At 43.5% G+C, this 22,500-nt stretch overlaps 1 protein-coding gene across 1 annotated transcript in view; it reads left to right on the top strand.

Annotated features, from left to right (window-relative positions):
• The window catches only part of mettl15 (methyltransferase 15, mitochondrial 12S rRNA N4-cytidine), a 194,877-nt gene that overhangs the window by 91,303 nt on the left and 81,074 nt on the right, over nucleotides 1-22,500 (top strand). Inside the window, exon 3 of the mRNA XM_063189544.1 lies at nucleotides 19,781-19,917. Within this exon, the coding sequence (XP_063045614.1) occupies nucleotides 19,781-19,917 (137 nt within the window). The remainder of the gene's footprint in view (nucleotides 1-19,780; nucleotides 19,918-22,500) is intronic.

Here is a 22,500-nt window from a genome sequence, read left to right as displayed (position 1 = left end):
GCGACTCATGTCAGAGGGTAACACCTCGCGGTTGTGCGCTTGATATAACCAAACTCGCGGTCGTCACGCTTGACTTTTTTTTGCAAACTGAATTCATTTGGAGTTGTAACTCCGCTGGCATTCTAACGCAGAGAACAACTGTCAGGTTTAGGCCAAATCGATGTGGGCCAGTGCTTTAGGGTCTAGAACTAGCTCTAGAAATCTAGTAGCCTGGCTCTGACTTTGCTGTACCCGCTGCGCAGCTCCTCCCTCTCTAAAGGAGCCGCTGCCCTTTTTAACAGTCAGTGGCAGATTCATTCTCTCTCTCTCTCTCTCTCTCTCTCTCTCTCTCTCTCTCTCTCTCTGCCCTTTAGAAATGCTGAATTGTTGAGGTCATTTTGTTTAAATAGTCTAAATGTTTGATAGTTTTATCTGTATTTGCCACTACAATTTACAGCACTGTTCATTTTGAAATGTCAGTATATTATGACTATAAATGCTTCCTAACATATTCGAAACACTTTTCAAATATTGCAGTGATTTTTTTTTTCATCACCAAATATCAACCATTTTTTTGATGATGAGATGCATTTTGGAAAAAAGAGATGGACTCTGGTCTAATGCGCCATCTTAAGAAACCCCCTAGGTTTTTTTTCGTCATTATTTCGCTAGCGTGCCTATTCTGAATGACCCATTTTGATATAGATTAATCTAGATTAATCTAGATTAATTTCATAATTACAGTGAGATTAATCTAGATTAAAAAAATTAATCTATGCCCACCCCTAATCAAGACTCACATGTGTAGGCTATTATGTAGCCCTAGGCTAATTTAGCATAGGCTATCCTAAACGTTGAGGCAGCATGCTGTTTCTTTCTTTCTTAGTAGCCTACTTTGAACGCAATGTGTCGTTTGTTTTGGTTCTCCCCTTTTATTTTATAAAAAATCAAGGGTATCACTGCATAGACATGCAGAGAGCTTAGGCTTATAACAACTTCGACATTTGGAACAACTATCCGAAGTGGGCACGCATCGTTAACAGTTCTCTCGGTCAGACTTGGATGATGTTTCTTAGCGCACGTAACATCTTGGAACTTTACGCAGTAGCACAGTGACTAGAAAGTGGCATTTCCTTTCTTTGGTAGAAAATTGTTCCTGTTTAGCCTACATTGCATCATATCAGGTCTTAGGTAAATGGAGGAAATCAAGTAGTTATTTGCTTTTAATTGAGAACTAGTTTACAGTGATGGCTTTTAGCAAACACAACATTACTTTTGGACATAACTAATGCCGTCGTGTGCCACCCATGGTGCCATAGGTTTCTGACCCTGTATAGCGCTGAGAGATACCTCTGAAATCTAACGCAGAGCTCACAGAGATGACTAAAAACCGTCAAAAACCGTCCACGGAAAAGTGTTAAGTTTGGCAGAAGGGCGATAGCCTACTGGCATTGATCTGGCTTTCTTGTAAATAAATACAGACAGGACTAAGGGTCGACCGATATATCGGCCGGCCGATATATCGGGCCGATATTTGCGTTTATTAAGTGTATCGGTATCGGCCGATACGCAGGCCGTTTTGGCCGATACGCCCACCCCGAAATTTTGACTACAGACGGGCAGCTCTGTGTTGCTATGCTGGCAGACCCACAATGCACGCTGCTGCGTCACCCCTCCCCCTCTCATTGAGTAAAGTAAACAGCCTTGCAGGCTGCCACAAAGTTTTAGACTTTCAGACGCATAATATTTTAATGTGGACACTGAATGACATGGCATGTGCATGTAATAGGCCTAAAGTGAGAATGTTTCAGCTCCATCCATTTTCTGTACTGATTTTAATTCCCTGGTTCACTGTCCAGTCAATAATCACCACCATTTGCCATCTTTTACCTACCGTTGTAACTGTCTACCGGCAGTGTCTAATTTCCACCGCCTTTCAAAATGCGCATTTCATACCGTCATTCATTTATCAACTTCAATCTGTTTTAGCAACATCTAATAGGTAGCAAACACCACTTGCAAACTGGCTAAATTAAAATATTGTAAACCATTTCTGTAGCATTTAACCAACCAGCTCTTCCAACGAGGGTAAACTACTGTTTTTATTTCCCTGGTTCATTGTTCGGTCATTTATCACCCCCATTTGCAAACCATTTTGAACAGGGGTGTTTTTACTGGTGGGATTCTTTGCAATGTATTTTATAATATGAAAATAAGAACATGGTTTTACTTGTCTATGTGTTTTGTTTGCATTTCTTTGGTTTGTTATTTTGGGCTTTTGTTTGTTATTTAGTTGATTTGATTTATTTTGTGAAAGGCCCTAGTAAATCAAGTACACCTATACAGGTGAAAAAATAGGCATAAATATTTAAACCCATAATAATCTTGGGGTCATCCCCAACATTTTTCAAATTTACAGTCAAGCTCTATGCTATTGTACCACTGTCAAGCCACAGTCCTTTGAATTTTTAATGCCTTATGTAGGCCTATACCTTTTTAGGTGGCTATAATGAAAAACTTGAAAAACTAGTTGCTCAGTGTGCTTTGTACATGACAGTTATTTTCCTGTTATTCATGTTATGGTGTGATGAAAAGGTGATGAGATAGGATTTTTTATTTTTTTTTAAATGATACAGTACTGATTTTTGTCATTTTTAACACTTTTTAACAATATCGGCATCGGCGTATCGGAAATCGGGTATCGGCTAAGGGTGATGGAAAAAATATCGGTATCGCATCGGCCATTAAAAAACCTGTATCGGTCGACCCCTAGACAGGACGCCGATACTCTGAAAGCGGTCCCAAAATCATAGCGTTACGGCCGTAACGGGTTGTAGCCTAACGCAAGTTTGCGCTTGCTAGAACCCTGACAGGACTCTGGATTTTTCCGAGGTGTGGCGGGGCACAGTGAAGGCGCTGCGGCCCGCCACGGTGAAATGAATTTAGCGGAAACCCTGGAGTCTTATATCATACAAGGAGCTGCTTTTGAATCAACTCTGTCAATCAGTCGTAAGTTCTAAGGGCCATTACAGTCAAGAAACACAAGATGGGATGTAATGGGGTCGCAACTCGAAGCACTGGGATGATTTACTTGTGCTTATCAAAATATAGCACACTCGCGCACACACGTACGCACGCACGCACGCACACAAACACACACACACACACACACACACACACACACACACACACACACACACACACACACACACACACACACACACACACAGACTTGCTGTTCTTATCAAAGTGTGTGTCTCGTCGTAGATTGTCTGGAAGCCCTATCCTGTGAGTGCTTGCGTGTGTACGTGCGTGGGTAGGTCAGTGTCTTTGATGCAAACAGATCAACATATCCACAAATAACCCCCCCCCCACACACACACACACACTGGCTTGACTCATTTATATTTACACTTGCAAGCACGCACACGCACACACGCACGTCGCATGCATGCACGCACAAGGAATATCCAGTTTAAGGTATTTACTTTGAGTTCATGTACTGTGTGTGTGTGTGTGTGTGTGTGTGTGTGTGTGTGTGTGTGTGTGTGTGTGTGTGTGTGTGTGTGTGTGTGTGTGTGTGTGTGTGTGTGTGCCTGTGCCTGTGCCTGTGCCTGTGCCTGTGCGTATGCGCACGTGTGTGTGTGCGTGCCTGTGTGTTTGTGTGTGTGTGTGAGTTCATGTACACATTTCTGGTGTGCGTGCGTGCGTGCATGTGTGTACGTATGTGTGTTTAGGTGTAGGTATGGTATGCATAGGTATGGCTTTGCATGTCTGTGTGTGTGTTTGTGTGTGTTCATGATTGTGTTCACCGCTTTTCTTTGTCCTTTGCTTTCTTTCCTCATCTAATCGCTCCTCTTCTCCTCTTCTCTTCCTCCCTCCGTCATTCTACTATCCCTTCCCTCCTCTTTACAACTTCTTTTCTCTCTCCTCCTCCCTTTTTTCTTTCTCTCTTCCTTTCTTCCTTTCTTTCTTCCTCCCTTGCTCTCTCTCTCTCTCTCTCTCTCTCTCTCTCTCTCTCTCTCTCTCTCTCTCTCTCTCTCTCTCTCTGCTCTGTGTTGTATTGAATAGCGCAGCAGGAGAGTTCATTAGGACTGTGAGTCATCGCCAGGCCCACACCCATCTGCTGCAGCTCTGCTCTTCTCTCCTCTCCTCTCTTTTCTTCATTCCTCTCTTTTCTTCATTCCTCTCCTCTCTTCTCTTCTCTTTTCTTCATTCCTCTCCTCTCCTCTCCTCTCTTTTCTTCATTCCTCTCCTCTTTTCTTCATTCTTCTCTTCTCTTCTCTTCTCTTCTCTTCTCTTCTCTTCTCTTCTCTTCTCTTCTCTTCTCTTCTCTTCTCTTCTCTTCTCTTCTCTTCTCTTCATTCCTCTCCTCTCCTCTCCTCTCCTCTCCTCTCCTCTCCTCTCCTCTCCTCTCCTCTCCTCTCCTCTCTTTTATTCATTCATCTCATCTTCTCTCCTCTCCTCTCCTCTCCTCTCCTCTCCTATCATCTCCTCTCTTTTCTTCATTCCTCCCCTCTCCTCTTTTCTTCTCTTCTCCTCTCCTCTCCTCTCTTCTCCTCTCCTCTCCTCTCCTCTCCTCTCCTCTCCTCTCCTCTCCTCTCTTCTCTTCTCTTCTCTTCTCTTCTCTTCTCTTCTCACCTCTTGTCTTCTCTCTTCTCTCCTCTCTTCTTCTGAGAAATACAGATTGAGATAGAGAGAGTGTGATGGAGAGAAACAGAGGGGGGAATAGAATTGTGGTTCTCCTCACACAACACAGAGAAAAGGAGAATGGATGGATGAGAGGGATGGAGAGATAGGATGTACAGTAGAAGGTGCCGTAAGTGCAGGAAGAGGTAGAACAGACGAAAGAGGGAAAAAAAGGGGGGGAAATGAAATAGCACATCAACAATGGAAAGAGAGATATTGTATTGACTGTGATATGCACTTATTCTCCTGACCTCCACATTATTTTTTCCTTTTTTTTGTTTTTTTTTGTTTTTGTATTTGTCTTGCCTCTATAAAAAAATACCATAAATAAAAAGTATCAAAAAAACAATGGAAAGAGAGATGAGCAGCGGAAGAGAGATGAAGATGGAAGAGCTAAGTACTCATCCTACTGGTATGATATTTTTTCCAATGCTTTTCTAAATCCAACAAAACGTTTAAAACCGACCCACCTGTTGCCATCTTGAGAGGGACAGGGGCTCTTCTTTTGGCGAATACATTTGAGGCTCAAGCGGTCTCTTTAGGGATGGTTGTGGCAAAGAATATTCTCCTGCAGATGTGGAAAAGTGACTTTGTACCAAGCTGGGAAATGGGGGATGTGTTGAGCCTGGAGAAGATCAGTTACCAAACTCACATACGAACAGTCACACAAATCGGACGATAACACAACCTCCTCAGTGGAGAAGTCAAGTCAAGTCAAGTAGGTTTTATTGTCAATTTCTTTACATGCACTGGTCATACAAAGAATTTGAATTTGAAGCATTTCTTGCTTTCCCATGCAGACATAGACTAATCTAGGTAAGGACATAGACCGTATAGACATAGACAGTACTTATACATGGACATGAGACAGTATGGACATAGACAGTGCTCATACAGACATTTAAGGTGCAAGACTACTAGTCCTACTTAAGAGGAAAAAACTGAGTCCTTTATTGCAAGACCTAAATGCTCTATATTGTCACATTTTATCAATGACTGTGATAAATGTTTGGCAATATGCGATGTTCCGTTTATAACCCCCAAAAAACATTTTAAAATATATATATATATAAAAAGAGGGAAAAGCTATAGATGAGATGAGAGATATGTAGAATGAAGGAGGGACAGAATTGGGGAATAGACGAAAAGAAAAGAGAATGGAAGGCAACATAAAGAGAAGGAAAGTGACGGAGGAAAAGGAAGGATGAATGGAAGAGAGGTGCAGAGGAGGCCTGGATGGAGGAGAAGATATATAGATGGTCTGAGGCCAGAGAGAGAGTGACAGAGAGAAAGAAAGAGAGTCAGAGATGGGAGAGAGACTCATCTTTCCTCTTCATTGATCACACACACACACACACACACACACACACACACACACACACACACACACACACACACACACACACACACACACACACACACACACACACACACACACACACACACCACCCACGTCATTGATCCAAACACTTAACATTTTACTTCCCAATATGTTCTTACACACTCAGTCACACAAACACATATAGGCACACGCAGACACACACACTCTCTCTCACACACACACACACACACACACACACACACACACACACACACACACACACACACACACACACACACACACACACACACACACACACACACACATACCAGTTTCACCGCCCGCATCATCACTGATGCAAAAAGTTTGCATTGTTTTACCACATTTCTTTCTTTCTCTGCGCAGTGCACACACACACACACACACACACACACACACACACACACATACACACACACACACACACACACACAAACACACGCTCATGCACTCACATACAAACTTTTGGGTCCATAGAACAATGCTGTGTGCTTGTGCGTATCCGTGGATGTGTGCGTGCATGTGTGCATGCGTGTGTGTGTATGATAGCGGGAGCATGTGAGTTCATATGTGGGTGTGTTTGTGTGTGCTAGCGTGTGTGTGTGTGTGTGTGTGTGTGTGTATGCGTTTGTGTGTGTGTGTTTGTGTGTGTTTGTATGCGTGTGTGTGTGTGTGTGTGTGTGTGTGTGTGTGTGTGTGTGTGTGTGTGTGTGTGTGTGTGTGTGTGTGTGTGTGTGTGTGTGTTTGTGTGTGCTTGCACGTGTGTGAGTTCGTGCCATAGGTGAGTCATCATCGCGTCTTCAAATCATCTTTGTCGTTGTGAGTGAACTTTTTCACAGGAACACCAGAATGGCACCATGTAGAGCAGTGTGTGTGTGTGTGCGCGTGTGTGTGTGTGTGTGTGTGTGTGTGTGTGTGCGCGTGTGTGTGTGTGTGTGTGTGTGTTGCATTTGTTGTTGCAAAGGGAAAAGAAGCAACATCGTGCGTCGCCCTCAAACCACCCCAACCTTAGACACAGTCGCTCATGACTTATTTTTGCACATATTTTTCTTTTTCATACTCAACTATCCTAATTTTTCCAGAAGCAATTGCCCTTGAGCAAGGCACCTAAACCCAATACCCTGTACTGATAATAACTCTGAGCCACGTTGGATAAAAGCGTCAGCTTAGTCTAATTCAATATAATGTAATGTAGTCTTTCTTTCTTTTTTCCTGTTGTATGAGGAATGATTTGTAGAGTTACTTGGGCACAATCCCTGGTGCTAAACAAAAAAAGTAACTTTTTTTTTGAAAAATAAGTTGGCACACTCCTTTTGGATTTTTTCTTTTTTAAGTTATTTTTTCTCTTTATTCATTTACTGGCAAGCATGATGACGTTTTGACCTCTTGGTCTTCCTCAGATTCCTATGAGGAATGAAGTGGAAAATGCTTTGGATGGTTGGAGCTCTAATGTTGATGTTCACATTGAAGTACAGTACAGTCAAAGTTGTTTTGTCTAAGTTACCTCACTTGGCGGCCATATTGGAAACACCTTGGGGAATCTATTTCGATCAGTAAGTCCCAGCCCTATGAAAATGAATGGGGAGTTACGAATTCTCGGATAACTGCCGGTCGTCGTGGAAATCACATGGTTAAAACCGTCGGGAAAAGTTGATCCGAATAGCGTGTTACGTTGCTTTGTCGTGAATCACACTAAAGCAGCACTTTTCGCACTCGTTATTTTGACACTGTGCAGGCGCTGTATTTCCATAACGGCACGAGAGGAGCAGTGGAGAAACATTGGCAGCCGTGGTGCAATGGTTAGGGAGTTGGACTGTTGATCACAGGATTGCAGGTTCGTATCCTGCCCTCAGGCTACCTCTCCTTACACCTCCATCCATGGCTGAAGTGCCCTTGAGCAAGGCACCTAACCCCACGTTTTCTCCTGGGACTGTTACCAATAGCCTGTAATATCTCTAAGTCGCTTTGGATGAAACAAAAAAAGTGTGAGCTAAGTGTAATGTAATGTAATAATAATTAAGTGGAGCACAAAGCTCCAAGATGACTAGAGTGCTGTTTGTTTGGCTCTGCATAATGATTGGCTGTTGACAGGCGGTATATTTGCACACATCCTCCATACTGCCATTAGGAACTTTTCACATTCATCTCTATGGGTGAGTTTTCAGTGCTCCGTCTCCACTTCATAGACTGTCCCTGATACAGTAAAGTACAGTACAGAGCTGCACTTGAAATGCCTGTCAGCATGTCATCTGTCATACGCACACACACACACACACACACACACACACACACACACACACACACACACACACACACACACACACACACACGGACATACGTACACACACACGCACAAATGCATGCACGCAAACACGCACACACTGTGCACACAGATGCATGTCCATGCGTATACATCACTCTGTCACTGCTGCAGACAGAGCGTCCATGTCAGCAGAGTGAACTCCCATCGCTGTAACTTTCTTCAAGTTTTCTGAAGTTCTCTTCGACTGTGACATTTTCTACCAGTCTAGAGGGCTAGATAATGTCTGTGACTTTTCAAAAGTGTTGACACCGTGACAAGCTAGACGACTAGACAGACACACATGCACGCACGCACACACACACACACACACACACACACACACACACACACACACACACACACACACACACACACACACACACACACACACACACACACACACACACACACACACACACACACACACAATCTACTAAGGCTGTAACGATATTGCATCGAACCGAGGTATCGCGGTACGCAGACCCACGAACCCCTATCGCGAAACTGCCTCGCAGAATCGCGATGCGCCCTTTAAAAGTTGTTACCAAAGTTCTTCCCTAACAAAATCTCTGTTGTTACCCCTCAGTCTAGAAAACAGCAGCATAAAGGCAAATGTTTGCATGTGTGCTTAAAAAAAGACAAGTAGAAAAGGGGCGCACATGTGCGAGTAACACTTCCATTCATCCCTCTCTTATAAAATGTTCCGTCCAACCAGCACGTGCATTTGTTATTATCAATTGCCTGAGCAACCTCCGCGAGACGAAACACTTGGAAACGTCGGAAGGTAAAGCACAGAAATTAACAACAGACCCAAGAAGGCTTTATCAAACGTGTGAAGGTGTTAAGATTCATGCATGCGCCGATGCTGTTGAGTGGAGATAGACGTTGAGCAGAGAGAGAGAAAGAGAGCGAGAGAGCGAGATGCTCCGCCTGCCCAAATTCATAAACCACGCGACGCTCTATCAGGGAAGTGTCTGAAGTCGGGCGAACGTTGAGGTCGATGCGGATATTAATAGGCAGCGTTATTCTTCCCCGCATTGACCGCCTGCCTAGCGAAAACATGCTCCATTTCAGCCTGCATCCATTCCCGCTCTTGACAAAATGTCAAATCACAAAACCAAACAAAGGACAACGTGCCTGTTGCATAGTGAGAGGCTAACTGAGTTTCGAGTTTTGTTTGTATAAGCGTGCGCGCGCTGCTGCACGATCAAAAAAGTTTAAAAAATATTAAACATCAAAATTAAGTGTTGCATTTTTGTAAGTAACTTTACACAACATGTTTCCTGACGAAATATGACCAGTGTTGTTTCAGTTAATGTTTGGATATTAATTTGATAATGTTTGATAATGTGAGACAGTTGTTAGACTAATAGGCTACCTACTGGAACCCTGACCCTTCTCTCTCCGTCCATGTCTCCCTCACACACGGTCAGCATCTCAGCATCATATGATCTAAGCCTATTAATAAGAAGCCTACTTTTCCTTGGTGAACTAATATCCCTTATTGTGCTTTGATGTCAACACCTGGGGAACAGGTTGCAGTGGTATATCTGCAGCATCATTTAGGTACACCTACAAAATTAATGTAGGCAGGTAGGCCTAAATGCAAAAAGAAGTCATATATATATAGCCTATATAGGCCTATAATTTATTTTCTTCTTTTTTTCATTTAAAAATAAAATAAAATCGTGGGGCATATCGAACCGTGGGTCATATATCGTGATACAAACCGAATCGTGGGTTGGGTGTATCGTTACAGCCTTACAATCTACTGTAGGTGACAAAGACTCCGCTCGCTCTCACAGTTTCTGTCAAATATTTTGCGCAACATTTGTCGTCTGGGCTATGAATTGGCCTGGACTGGCTCTTTTTTCTCCTATTTTTCTTCCTCTCTCTTCTGTTCTCTTCTCTATTTCTTCCTTTCATCGCTCACCTCATCTTTTCCATGTTCACTGTTCTTCCTCTCCTGTAGTGATCGTCTGTCACCTGACTGCTAAGCTTGACACTGATTGGTCTAATTTACAGCAGCCTGCCAATCACCCGTCAGCACACTACTGGCAGCCTGACAGGAAGTAAGAGGTCGTCCATCTCCGAGGTGACAGGAAGTGAGAATCTATGGCTCAATCCAATTCCGATGGCTCACTCGCTCCCGCACTACCTCACCGCGTGGTGCGTTATCACAGCATTGCATTGTAGCATTGTTCTGCAGTGCACTGTGTTAGATGTGGAAGCCATGGCCTAATGGTTAGGGAGATGTTTTTAAAGGTACACTGTGTAGGATGGTGGCCAGGATAGGTGTTGCAACTATGCTGCTCATTGAAATTGGGCTGACTATTGCCAAATTTCATCTTTACTGAATAATAAACTATTATTTACTAGTATTACCAAAGTACAGTAAGTTCTGCAGCTATAAATGTCTATTTCTGGAAATTCAAAATGGTGGAGAGAGGAGAGTGAAAAATGCAATTTTCCAGTCATTATGAATACTTGGAATTTGATGGTGGTAGTACTGTTCGTATTTGTGAAAACCTCAATATTGTGGCCCTATGAAACACTATATAGTGTGCGTTGTCATGTTGATTTGATTGATATGTTTCAGAACTGTATGCAGAGGTGTTGAGTAGGTTAAAGTAAATTCATGGTGTAAGAACAACACTAGCATGTGATATTTACCTCATTATATCCACTGAGGAAGATAGACTGTGTTACTGAAAAACACTAAAAACCTAAAAACCATAGCCTTGATCCAACCAGCGCTATCAGCTCACCGTGAGACAAGTTACACAGCTCTACTGGTTACTCAGATAAGCTTCCTGTGTTAAATGGAAAGTGTGTTTCTTTTTTTACTTCTACTTTTACTCTTGACACCTCTGACTGTATTGTAACGGTGTGGTGATTGGGGGAACTGCAATCTTTAAAAAAATATTAAATCCCAAAACACCGTCAGCAAAAATATCAGTGAATCAGTCAGTGGAAAGCATGAGACGAGGCAGTTCCTTAACTTTCACAATCTTCATTCATTAAATGTTCATTAAATCCAACAAAAAAGGTATATCCAACAAAAGAGGTATTAAATCCAAACGGCAGTGTAATCCAATATGTCCCAAGAACAAAAAATAGTCATTGTTATCAACTCTCCAAAAATAGGAAAAAAAGGAGAGGAAGAAGATAGAGAAGGTAAGTGTAGTGTTGTAATGTGGGTGTGTGGAATTGTGTGCGTTTCTGGGCTTGTGGTGGAGTTGCGTTTTAACTTGTCAAGGTGTGTAGGCTACTATTGTTTGGGGGTGAAGGGCAAGACGGAGAGAGCAGCCAGCGAAGTTAGTGGCAATATCCAGCCAGTTCATTTACTCACGAGTCTTCTTATTGAAGAGGGAACCACCCAGGTCCTTTTAGACGATGCATTCCATTCTTCTTGTGCAAAGACAATGTCGGCACGCTTACGGCAGTTATTTCGGATATCACGAATGCTCCGTAGCAATAGTACCAAACGTAACGGTTTTAGATCCAGGCTGGATACTTGGGCTCACAAAGTTTACTGTGTTGTGTGCGTGTGTGCGTGTTACTGCTCTCATTTTGGAGTGAGTGAGGGGAGTTTTTGAAACAAGAGGGAACTGGAATGCCACACTGATTGCAATTGCGCTCAGCTGCGCTTAATTGGGACGAGCTCCGAGCTCAGCGCAGGTGAGCGGAGGAGGGGAAGAAGACAGACCGTCACATTATGTCATGTATTATGTAGTGACGAGGTGAACATTTCAGTCTTTTTCTGAGGTAAGCAGGGACAGATCATGACTCCATGCGGCCTGGGCCAGGCAACAAAAAAGCCCCCCCTCCATGGATGTTTCTCGTTTACAAAAAGATTTAGAGGGTTTTTTTTTTTTAGGGCTTTTGCCTTTATTTATTTTTGACAGGACAGTAGAGGAGAGACAAGAAATGAGTGGGGAGAGAGATCCAGGGAAGGATTGACAAATGACCTGGGCCGGAATCGAAGCTGGGTCGCCGGCGTAGTAACCCAGTGCCCTACCGTTAGGCCGTTATGAGCAGTTTTCACTCTTCGTTTTCAGTCAATGTTCCTGATATCCACATCCATCCACCACAAGATGATTGACTGCAATGTGATAATGTCATGGAACAGAAATCTGTGATATTTTTGCAATTGCGTTGTTTTAGAGACTAAAAGACTTAAATAATTAACTAATGATGAACAGAACATTAATACATTGTTGAAAATGAGTGGGAAATGTTATGTTTATCAATATGTTTATGTATATTTCTCAAACATTTACAATTGTTTTGTGAATGGATAAAAATACCCGGCTAAAATGTTTGTAAAATCTTACATATACATATAACAATCTAACATATTGTTTGTATATATTTTATTAAACATACATAAAACTTAGTGAATTAATGAAAAACATTTGTTAATGTTTTGGTCATCATTAGTTAATTATTAGTTAAGTCTTTATGATGCTTTTCATGCATCCGCTATTATTAAGTGTTACCCAGACACCGTTTCTGGACGCCTCTGTGTACTGATGTAACGAGAGGAGACGGTGTATCTATGTCAAGGTAAACTGCCTTTTGTGTGTTTTATAACTGTGACGCATTCAAAAATCCATCGACTCTGACTCTGACTCATTCGCCGCAAAGTCTCCGAAGTGATCAGAAAGAGACCAGATCTGTCTGATTAGGGCGCATAAACAGACTCGTAGTCAGTCAACTATTACGTTTTTTTGTCTTCATGCTTATTTCGTTTCTTTCCTTTTTTTAAATATATTTGGGCGCTTTTCACCTTTATTCTTGACAGGACAGTGAAGGACAGACAGGAAATGAGTGGGGAGAGAGAGACGGGGAAGGGATCAGCAAATGACCCAGGGCGGAATCGAACCCGGGTCGCCGGCGTAATAACCCAGTCTTCGTCCTTATGCTTATTTCTTCCACCATGATAGTCAGTGAACTCTCATAGTCAGGCAACTGTACCCTTAAGACCCCCTGTGATAAAGCAGCAAGACTGTAGGCAGTGACAAAATGTAAATGTTTTTTTTTTATAAAGACCCGTGAATGATCAGGAAACTACATGAGGTGTTTTATTTCACTTTGGGATGTTTTTATTTTTATGTGTGTTTTCCCTTTGGATGCTTGTTTGTTTGTTTGTTGTGTTTGGATGTTTGTTTTGTTTTCCCATCACCATAAGTGCAGTCTCAACAGCCAGGAGGCCAATATCTAGTCAACCAGTGCACCAGAACCTGCCTCTTTCCTGCTCAGTGTCTACTTTGCTTGTGTGTGTGTGTGTGTGTGTGTGTGTGTGTGTGTGTGTGTGTGTGTGTGTGTGTGTGTGTGTGAGAGAGAGAGAGAGAGAGAGAGAGAGAGAGAGAGAGAGAGAGAGAGAGAGAGAGAGAGAGAGAGAGAGAGAGAGAGAGAGAGAGAGAGAGAGAGAGAGTGGAGCCCACGGGAGAGAGAGTGATGACGTGTGTGTGTGTGTGTGTTTGTGTATGTGTGTGTGTGTTTACATGTGTGCTTGCGTGCGTGTGTGCGTGTGTTTGTGTATGAGAGAGAGAGCGGTGACGTGCGTGCTTGGCTTCATATCGCTGCATTCCGTGGCACTTAAATAAATTACTGCCATCACACTGATCCTTGGCTGCTGATTGGTCGGCTCGTATCCATGGTAGCTGAAGGCATCATCGTCCAGGTCTCCAGAGTAAGAGGATGAGCGGAGAGCAGCGCAGTGCAGGAAAATAACACCACAGCTGATTAGCTCGCAGTGTGTGTGTGTGTGTGTGTGTGTGTGTGTGTGTGTGTGTGTGTGTGTGTGTGTGTGTGTGTGTGTGTGTGTGTGTGTGTGTGTGTGTGTGTGTGTGTGTGTGTGTGTGTCTGCGTGCATGTGTGCGTGCATGCGTGTGTCTGTGTCTGTTTATCTGTGTGCATGGATGAGTGTGAGTGTGTGCGTGTTATTGTGTGTGCGTGCGGGTATCTGTGTGTGTTTGTGTGTGCGTGCGGGCATTTGTGTGTGGGCACGTGTGTGTTTGTGTGTGCGTGCGGGCATTTGTGTGTGTCTGTAAGTGTGTTTGTGTGTGTGTGGGCATTTGTGTGTTTGTGTGTTTGCTCATTCAACTCAATGAACAGTGCTGGCCGGCTGGCTATCACTGCATCTGTAGGTGTGTGTGTGTGTGTGTGTGTGTGTGCGTGTGTGCGTGCGTGCGTGCGTGCGTGCGTGCGTGCGTGCGTGCGTGCGTGTGCGCGCGCAGCGCTGGCCTGGACGTCCACGTCCTGAGTCCAGGGTTCCCATCGTTGGTGATGCGTTCATGCCGATGAGTATTTGGGACCTGCGTAGCAAGTTAAGCTTGTTCTTTTTAATGCAGATCGTCAGGGAGGCTGATGGGGGGGGGCAAAGGGGACAAGGGCCCAGGGACAGAGGGGCCTAACATTGGTCCTCATTGCTTTGTATGTATGTTGTGTGGGGGGCCCTTTTACATGACTTTGTTCAAGGCCCAGCCAAAGCTGTCAGTAGCCCTGCAGATCGTGACGACCGAGGGCGCATAAAATAAGTTTGACTCAAACACACATAAAGACACATGCGCACACGTACACACACACACACACACACAAACGCACAAATGTACGCACGCACACCCGCACGCTTTTCCTCATATGTGTTCTAATAAGGGAACTCCATGGATCACGGAGAGACGCATACACACACACACACACACACACCTTTGATGAAACAGATAACTTTGTGAGTGTGCACGTATACCCAAAGAAAGATGCACACACACACACACCTCAGATGCACTTGCAACTAGTGACTCGTGACTCCATCACTCGTGTCCTCACGTGCTTATTTCTGCAGAGCGACAGGTAGACTGTGTGAGTGCGTGTGTGTGTGTGTGTGTGTGGGCGTTTGTGTGTGTGTGTGTATGCGTGCGTGTGGTTTTACACGTTTGTGAAAGCAATTGGGTATGAGTTTGTTTGTGTGTATGTGTGTGTCTGTGCACGCGTTTTTGTGTGTGTGCGAGTGTGGTGCGTCTTTGTGTGCGTGTGCGTGTGCGTGTGTGCTGTTTGACTTTTATTTTGTGTGTGTATTTGTGTGTGTGTGTGTGTTTGTGTGTGTGTGTGTGTGTGTTGTTTGACTCTTTGTGTGTGTGTGTTTGTGTGTGTGTGTGTGTGTGTGTGTGTTTGTGTGTGTGTGTGTGTGTCTTGTCCCTCGGGAGCGTATGGTGTTGAGAGTCGTGACTTGAGCTCCCGGTCCACACCAGCAGCTCTAAGAGAAACACAGCCCACCTCTCTCGCTCTTCTTTCTCTTTTCTCTCTCTCTCTCTCTCTCTCTCTCTCTCTCTCTCTCTCTCTCTCTCTCTCTCTCTCTCTCGCTCTACCCCTCTCTCTTTCTCTCTCTCTCTCTCTCTCTCTCTCTCTGCTGCAGAAGAACAGAATAGCACAGAATAACACTGTGCTCTTTCCTCTCCTCCTGTTGCAGAGAATCACAGCCGAACTCTCTTTCTGTTTTTCTTCTCCGCCACAGTAACAAAAAGAGCTCCCACTGGTCATTGATGTCCTGGAATACCGTGGGAATTCCATTGACGTTTTCCAGTCACATGTAAAGTCATGGAATTTTTGCCATTCCATTTTGAATTGTGCATGTTTGCAATATCATGGAATCTTGTAAACAGCAATAGCAAACATACAGTTCATGCTTGTTTCTTCCTGCTTTTGGTTCTGTCTAAACCATTTCCCTCTCTAAAATGTGCTCCATCGTAGTTTGCGAAATACTCAAGAAGCAAGAGAGAGTTGCAAATGGTGATTTGAAAAATATTGTGTGCATGTGTGTGTGTGTTTGTGTGTGTGTGTGTGTGTGTTGTGGTGTGGTGTGGTGTGGTGTGGTGTGGAGGATATGGATAAAATGTGTGAAGAAAGAAAGGCAAAAAGAGAGAAATACATATAAACAAGAGCAGGAGAGGGATAGAGGCTGCAATCTTGGAGGGGTGTAAATATTTATGTTGTGTAGGGGGCGTCTGGAGACAGAGGCTTGAGAGAGAGAGAGACAGAGAGAGAGAGAGAGAGAGAGAGAGAGAGAGAGAGAAATATATAGAGAGAGGAGATGGAGATATAGAGATGGATAGAGAGAAAGCACGCTTCATTGTGTAGTGGCATTTGATTTGTAGGTGGGGCTGGAACGAGTGAAGAAAAAAAAGGAGAAAGAGAGATGGAGCGATGAAAGAAGAGAGAGAGCGAGAGGAAGGAAGGAGAGAGAGAAGCGTGGGTGGCAGGAAGGAGAGACCCCCATTCCCAGAGACCTATATAGTCGATAGCAAGAGTGGACGCTCTCGTCCTCAGACATTACTAGCTGAGATAGAGAAAGTGGTGCCTGTTTCTCATCAGACATAGCCTATCTATCGATAGCAGTAGTAGGCCGTAGACTGGATCACAAGATGAGAGGTGACGCGGCAATTCGCGGCGGCAGTTTGTGGCAATTTGCAGCAGCACCTGAAAACGATAGCAGTAGTGGACCATACAGTGGGCCACAAGACGAGAGGTGAAGCGCCAATTTGCGACAGCGCGGGAAAGCGACAAGCGCAGCCTCCATCATGTGTAGGTAGTGTTAGGTAGTTAGATATGCCCCCTCTAAATCCCTAACTCTAGGTGTATCAAGTCAAAGTTTATTTGTAATGCACTTTTAACACAACAAAAGCAGCTGATCAAAGTGCTAACAGAAGGGCCTAAGTAAAAAAGACTATAAACAACATAAAGCAACAATTGACAAAAGACATGGAGACATCCATAAAACACACAAAAATAAAAAACACAGGCATTAGTGGATACGATATGTGGATGTTAGTTTCGGTGTTTGATTGCTAATGGTGGATGAATATGTTTGGGGCGCCACTTACATCCGTCCCAGAGCCTTGGCGAGCTGTAGGGGGTGCAAAGATGAAGCCAGAGAGAGTAGAGAGATATAGAATCTCTGATGAAGCGGTGTGTCCATGTGGAATGGACGTGTCGGTGTAGTGTCTAAACTGTGCACTAACATCCTAACATCAGACCTGTGCTCTTCAGTTATGCAAATCATTGGAGAACATCTCTGTCCAAAAAATGTTGGGATACTGTGTGAATATGAAGTGACACATTAACCAAGGACCAGACTTGAAATGTCTGCTGAATATCTACTGAAATCACATGAATCAATAAAATACATGTTTAATATCAGTTCATATTGGTTAGGTAGATATTTAGCAGCAAATTTCAACTTTTGTCATTGAACAGTGTGTTGATGGAAATCAAAATTGGAGAGGTCCCATCAGTGTCTTGATCTGTGGAAGGTGAAATCAGGCTGAGGTATATTGCGAATGCAGTGCAACTCGTAGCTCAGTGGGGTGCGGCATAGTCGCACGGGTCACAACAGGGAATTGTGGGAAATGGAGTTCATCGTAGAGATTATGGAAATGTTGATAAAACTTGGGTTACATGTTCCTACACTGCCCTTTGAGATCTCTGCAATGATAGAAAAGTTGCGAGAGCAATCTCGCTAGAACTTTGTCGTTTGTCGTGATAGGCAGGCGAGATGAATTTTTCTCTACAACTTGAGTGCAAATTCATTGAAGACGAGGTGCACAGCAATGCAACATTGCCCCTTTTATACCCAAGGTTACATGGTGAGAGAGAGAGCCAACTGGAGTGTTTTGTTCATCTCCGAATTGTAAAGAAATGTTCTGACTGACTTCGATTTAATTCGAAATGTAACATCACTATAAGTAAGTGTGGCACAATAGGAAACAATGCTGTGCTGGAGTCAAAGAAACTCTGCTAGAAGAGTCTACAGTCCGCCCACAATCTCTTATACCAGTGGTTCTTAATCTTTTTTTCTTAACGCACCCCCTTACCTGTGCCCAAGATAAGCCGTGCACCCCCCATTCCAAACGTCTACACTTGTATATGCACTAAAAACTGATTTAAGGCATTCATTACAATGTTTCTAGCTTGATACATTAATTAATACCTTAATCACTTTACATGGGTACCAAAACATGTTTTACTTTGGTTTTGATTTGGCCTAATTATAATGAATTTTGCTCGCATCCTCAACAAACAAAAATCTGAGCACCCCCTGAAATCCCTGGCACACCCCCAGGGGGTGCCCGCACCCCAGGTTAAGAACCACTGTCTTATACAGTTGAAGACATGGCAGTCATGGAAAGGCAGTTAGCGCGTCAGGCTTTTACCCCAAGGGTTGCTGGTTCAAGGTTGTTATGGATACAACCTTTGTTATGACAGGTGAACATGTATTGCAGGTTGCCATGGCTACAACCTTCATATTGAAACACAGAGAGGTTGTTGAACTGAGCTTGAGATGGTAGAACCTGTCTCTTATTTACTACCGTGGATATGACTTCAATAATAACACTGTGTCTGTGTTGTAAGTTGTCATGAATGTGACCTGTGTAATGGTGTTCGAACATGTCTCTGTTGCAGGTTGTCATGGATATGACTTTTATTATGACACTCGACACATGTCTGTTGTGCATCGCATTATGGATAAATAACCTTGAGATGACCTTGATGACACTGTAATATTTAGTTGTTGCGCTGTATGTTGCCGTAGACAAGACTGTTGTGCCGTAGACGCATGAACATGTCTGTGTTGCCGGTTGTGGTAAATATGACCTTGCTAGTGACACTTTAAAATATCAGGTTGTTGTGATAATGTACCCAGGCTCCGCCCTCGCAGTGACCCAACACCTTCGGCTCAGCTACACTCACTCAGGAAAACTGCCTGTTTACGTACATTCGGGTTCCCTCCACAGCAGGAACTCCACCCACTTTGTCAGGGAAGTAATCAACTTTGAGCATTTCCAAACGTCCTGTTCAAGGCAGTGACGTTGTTTAAGCAGAGACGTTCTACTGGGGACTAAGACATGTTTGGTTTAAAATTTTGGATCAGCCTGTTCTGTCCTTGACCAGTAGTAAACCAAGGGAGATGGGTCAACCATGCCGTTTAAGAATGGTAGTGGTTATGATCTTGGTCAGACCAAATCTTGAAGAGATTTGAAAGGCATGGTAATCAGGCAAGTGATAATGACCCCTATAATGACAGCATAACATGTCTCTGTTTCAAGAGGGGTTGGATATGACATTTCGTATGACACCTTAGCATGTCTCTGTTGCAGGTTGTCTTGGTACTGTATTCAGTCGCAAATGAGGGGAAACAGTCTATTTTCTTTTTTTTTAAATAACTGCGGTGCTGTTTCCAAGTTGACGGATATTTTTAAATGTGGATATGTTTTTTATATGTGGATTTTAAAACTGTTCACGTGGAAACGAAAAGCCAAGACCTTAGGGGGGCATTGGCTGGCTTATGAAGGGGTCAAGGTGTCGTTGACAGGCTTATGACACTGTAAAATGTCCATGTTTTTCAGCTTGCCTTGGTAATGACCCTATAACGTGTTTCTGTGTTGCAGGTGGTGTTGGATATGACCTTCGGGGCGGGAGGTCACACCAAGGCCATTTTGAGGTCGGTGCCGGAGGTGACGGTGGTTGCCCTCGACCGCGACCCCGTGGCCCATCGACTGGCTCAGCAGCTAGCACAAGAATACCCGTGAGTTTAAGACACGCACGCACGCACACACACACACACACACACACACACACACACACACACACACACACACACACACACACACACACACACACACACACTAGATGTCATCTAGAGTTATATGTGATCACCCTGAGGGTCTCTATTATTTCCTCTCGTCTGGAGCAGTTGTAATTTCTACCCCAAATAGCATCCTCATTACCTGCTCTCTCTCTCTCTTTCTCTCTTTCTCTTTCTCTCTCTCTCTCTCTCTCTCTCTCTCTCTCTCTCTCTCTCCATTCATATTTAATCAGCCTTATTCTGCCCTGCTCTTGCACATCTTCATTCACTGTAACTTTCTCTCCTCTCCTCTCCTCTCCTCTCCTCTCCTCTCCTCTCCTCTCATCTCCTCTCCTCTCCTCTCCTCTCCTCTCCTTCACTTCCTCTTCTTCATTTCCTCTTCACTTATTTAAAGTGATACTGTCCCATTTTTTGAAATAAGCTCATATTACACCTCCCCTTGAGTTAAATAATTGAGTTTGACCTTTCTCCTATACTTTTAACCATTCTCTGAGTATGGCAGTGCAAATTTTACCTCCATGCTAGCAGTTAACGATGAGACCAGCTGGCGGTGATTTGGGTATTTCATCTGGGCATTTCATCACAACACAGTATACAGCAGGGGTCCCCAACCTTTCTGGGTCAGAGGGCTACCAAGGGCTACTGAGAGCTACCCGAGGGCTAGGCCTACTTTCGTTCAAAATCCTCTACTGATGTCTTGACATCATTCTCAAATCACACTACATTGAATGATAATTTGCTTATAAATTATAAGGAAATATTCTTTATAAGCTATAAAGAAATAATCTCATATTTAAATTTAAACTTCATTAACTGTGACTAAAATCTTGTAGTCGTGACTGTTTATTAACATCCTTGGTGGGCACCTCCAAAGCTCCTGGAGGGCTACCTGGCGCCCGTGGGCACCACGTTGGTGATGCCTGGTATACAGTATGAGTGTTAATACAGCGAAGTATCAAATCATGCACTTCGTGATCATGTCAAGTCTTGTGGGGTTGCTTAATCAAAAGAAGCCATCTTGACAGTGTTACTACCCGTGGACATGCTGAAGGACTTGGGAGTTTTGTCATCAATTGTCAAAAATTAAATGTGAAAAGGGATGATTGGAGTGAAAATTACCACAACACATGTGCCTCAACTTTTTTCTGCACAGAAAGACAAATGCCTGTGAGGAGACTAGTAGCTAGTACCTCAGAAGATATCGCTGTAAACAACATAGTTTATTTGGAAGCGACTGGACGTCTTTTTGGGGCGTGAAAATACATTTTGATTCTCAATCTGAACTCGGAGAGTCAAACAGTGCATATGTAATGCCGGGCACACACTGTCCCACATTGGCCCGAATCTGTCATGATTGGTCAGTCGCACAACTTATTGAGAATGGGCCGATTTTTGGCTCAATCGCAGTTCAATTGTGAGTCGTATGGTCGCAAGAAAAGCGAAACTGTTTGAAATTCTGGTCGCCCCTCTTGAGCGAATCGCACCGTTGAAACAGTGCTACGACCCGATTTGGCGATACATTTCACTCTACCTGCCCATGCACAAAAAGGCACATGTTGCCAGAGATGCGCAATTTGTTCTTGAGTGCATCCTCACCTCCACCTCAGGTGCACGATTCCCTTAAAGGGGTATGCCACTATTTTGGGGCTTAATACAGTTAAAATCGTTGGCTGGAGTTTATAAAGGTGGTAAAGTGTTGGTAAAGAGGGAATATGTCGCTAAGCTAGTGAAAGTCAATGTATCCGTGTAGCCTGCTACAATGCTACAAGGATACATTGACTTTCACTAGCTTAGCGACATATTCCTTCTTTTAACTTGTCTTAAAGCAAGACAACGCTTAACATGACAAATAAGACACTTAACCACCTTTATAAACCCCAGCCAACGATTTTAACTGTATTAATCCCCAAAATAGTGGCATACCCCTTTAAACGCTGGGATTCACTCCTACAGTGTGAGCTCAAGCTGAATAACCGCGACTGAAAATATCGCACTCTCAGCTTTTACACAAGCTCTGCAATGTATAGGTCCTGTAGTTCTAACACTAAATAATGTGTGGCTGTTCAAAAAATTTAGAAAATTGATTTACACTGGATGGCATTCAAGCGATAAAATGGCACTTGATGTGTTAATGACCAGAAATCCAAATGAACTTATTGGACGTTTCCAGAAAAACAGAAACCTGTAAATAATGTCACTCTTACTGAGAAATCAAGAGAGATGACTAATCTCAGCAGGGAGGCTGAGAATATTGTATTCAGCTGTATCAGTGTTGTCTGTCTTTTTGACTGTCTGTCCATCTACCTGACTGCCTGTCTGTCTGCCGGCCTGCCTGTTTGTCTGTCTATGTCTGTCTGTCACAGTTGTCGCTGACACTGTTGTTTCATAACTTCTGCACATTCTGCAGATATTTTGCACACCTCTCTCTCTCTATCTCTCTCTCTCTACTGTCTCTACTGTCTCTCTCTTTACTCCCCCTCTCTCTGCTCATCATTTTTTCACTCTCTGCCTCCCTCTTTCACC

This window comes from Engraulis encrasicolus, chromosome 23 (assembly GCF_034702125.1).
Source record: "Engraulis encrasicolus isolate BLACKSEA-1 chromosome 23, IST_EnEncr_1.0, whole genome shotgun sequence".
Taxonomy (NCBI): domain Eukaryota; kingdom Metazoa; phylum Chordata; class Actinopteri; order Clupeiformes; family Engraulidae; genus Engraulis; species Engraulis encrasicolus.
This window is presented reverse-complemented; position numbering and strand designations above follow the sequence as displayed.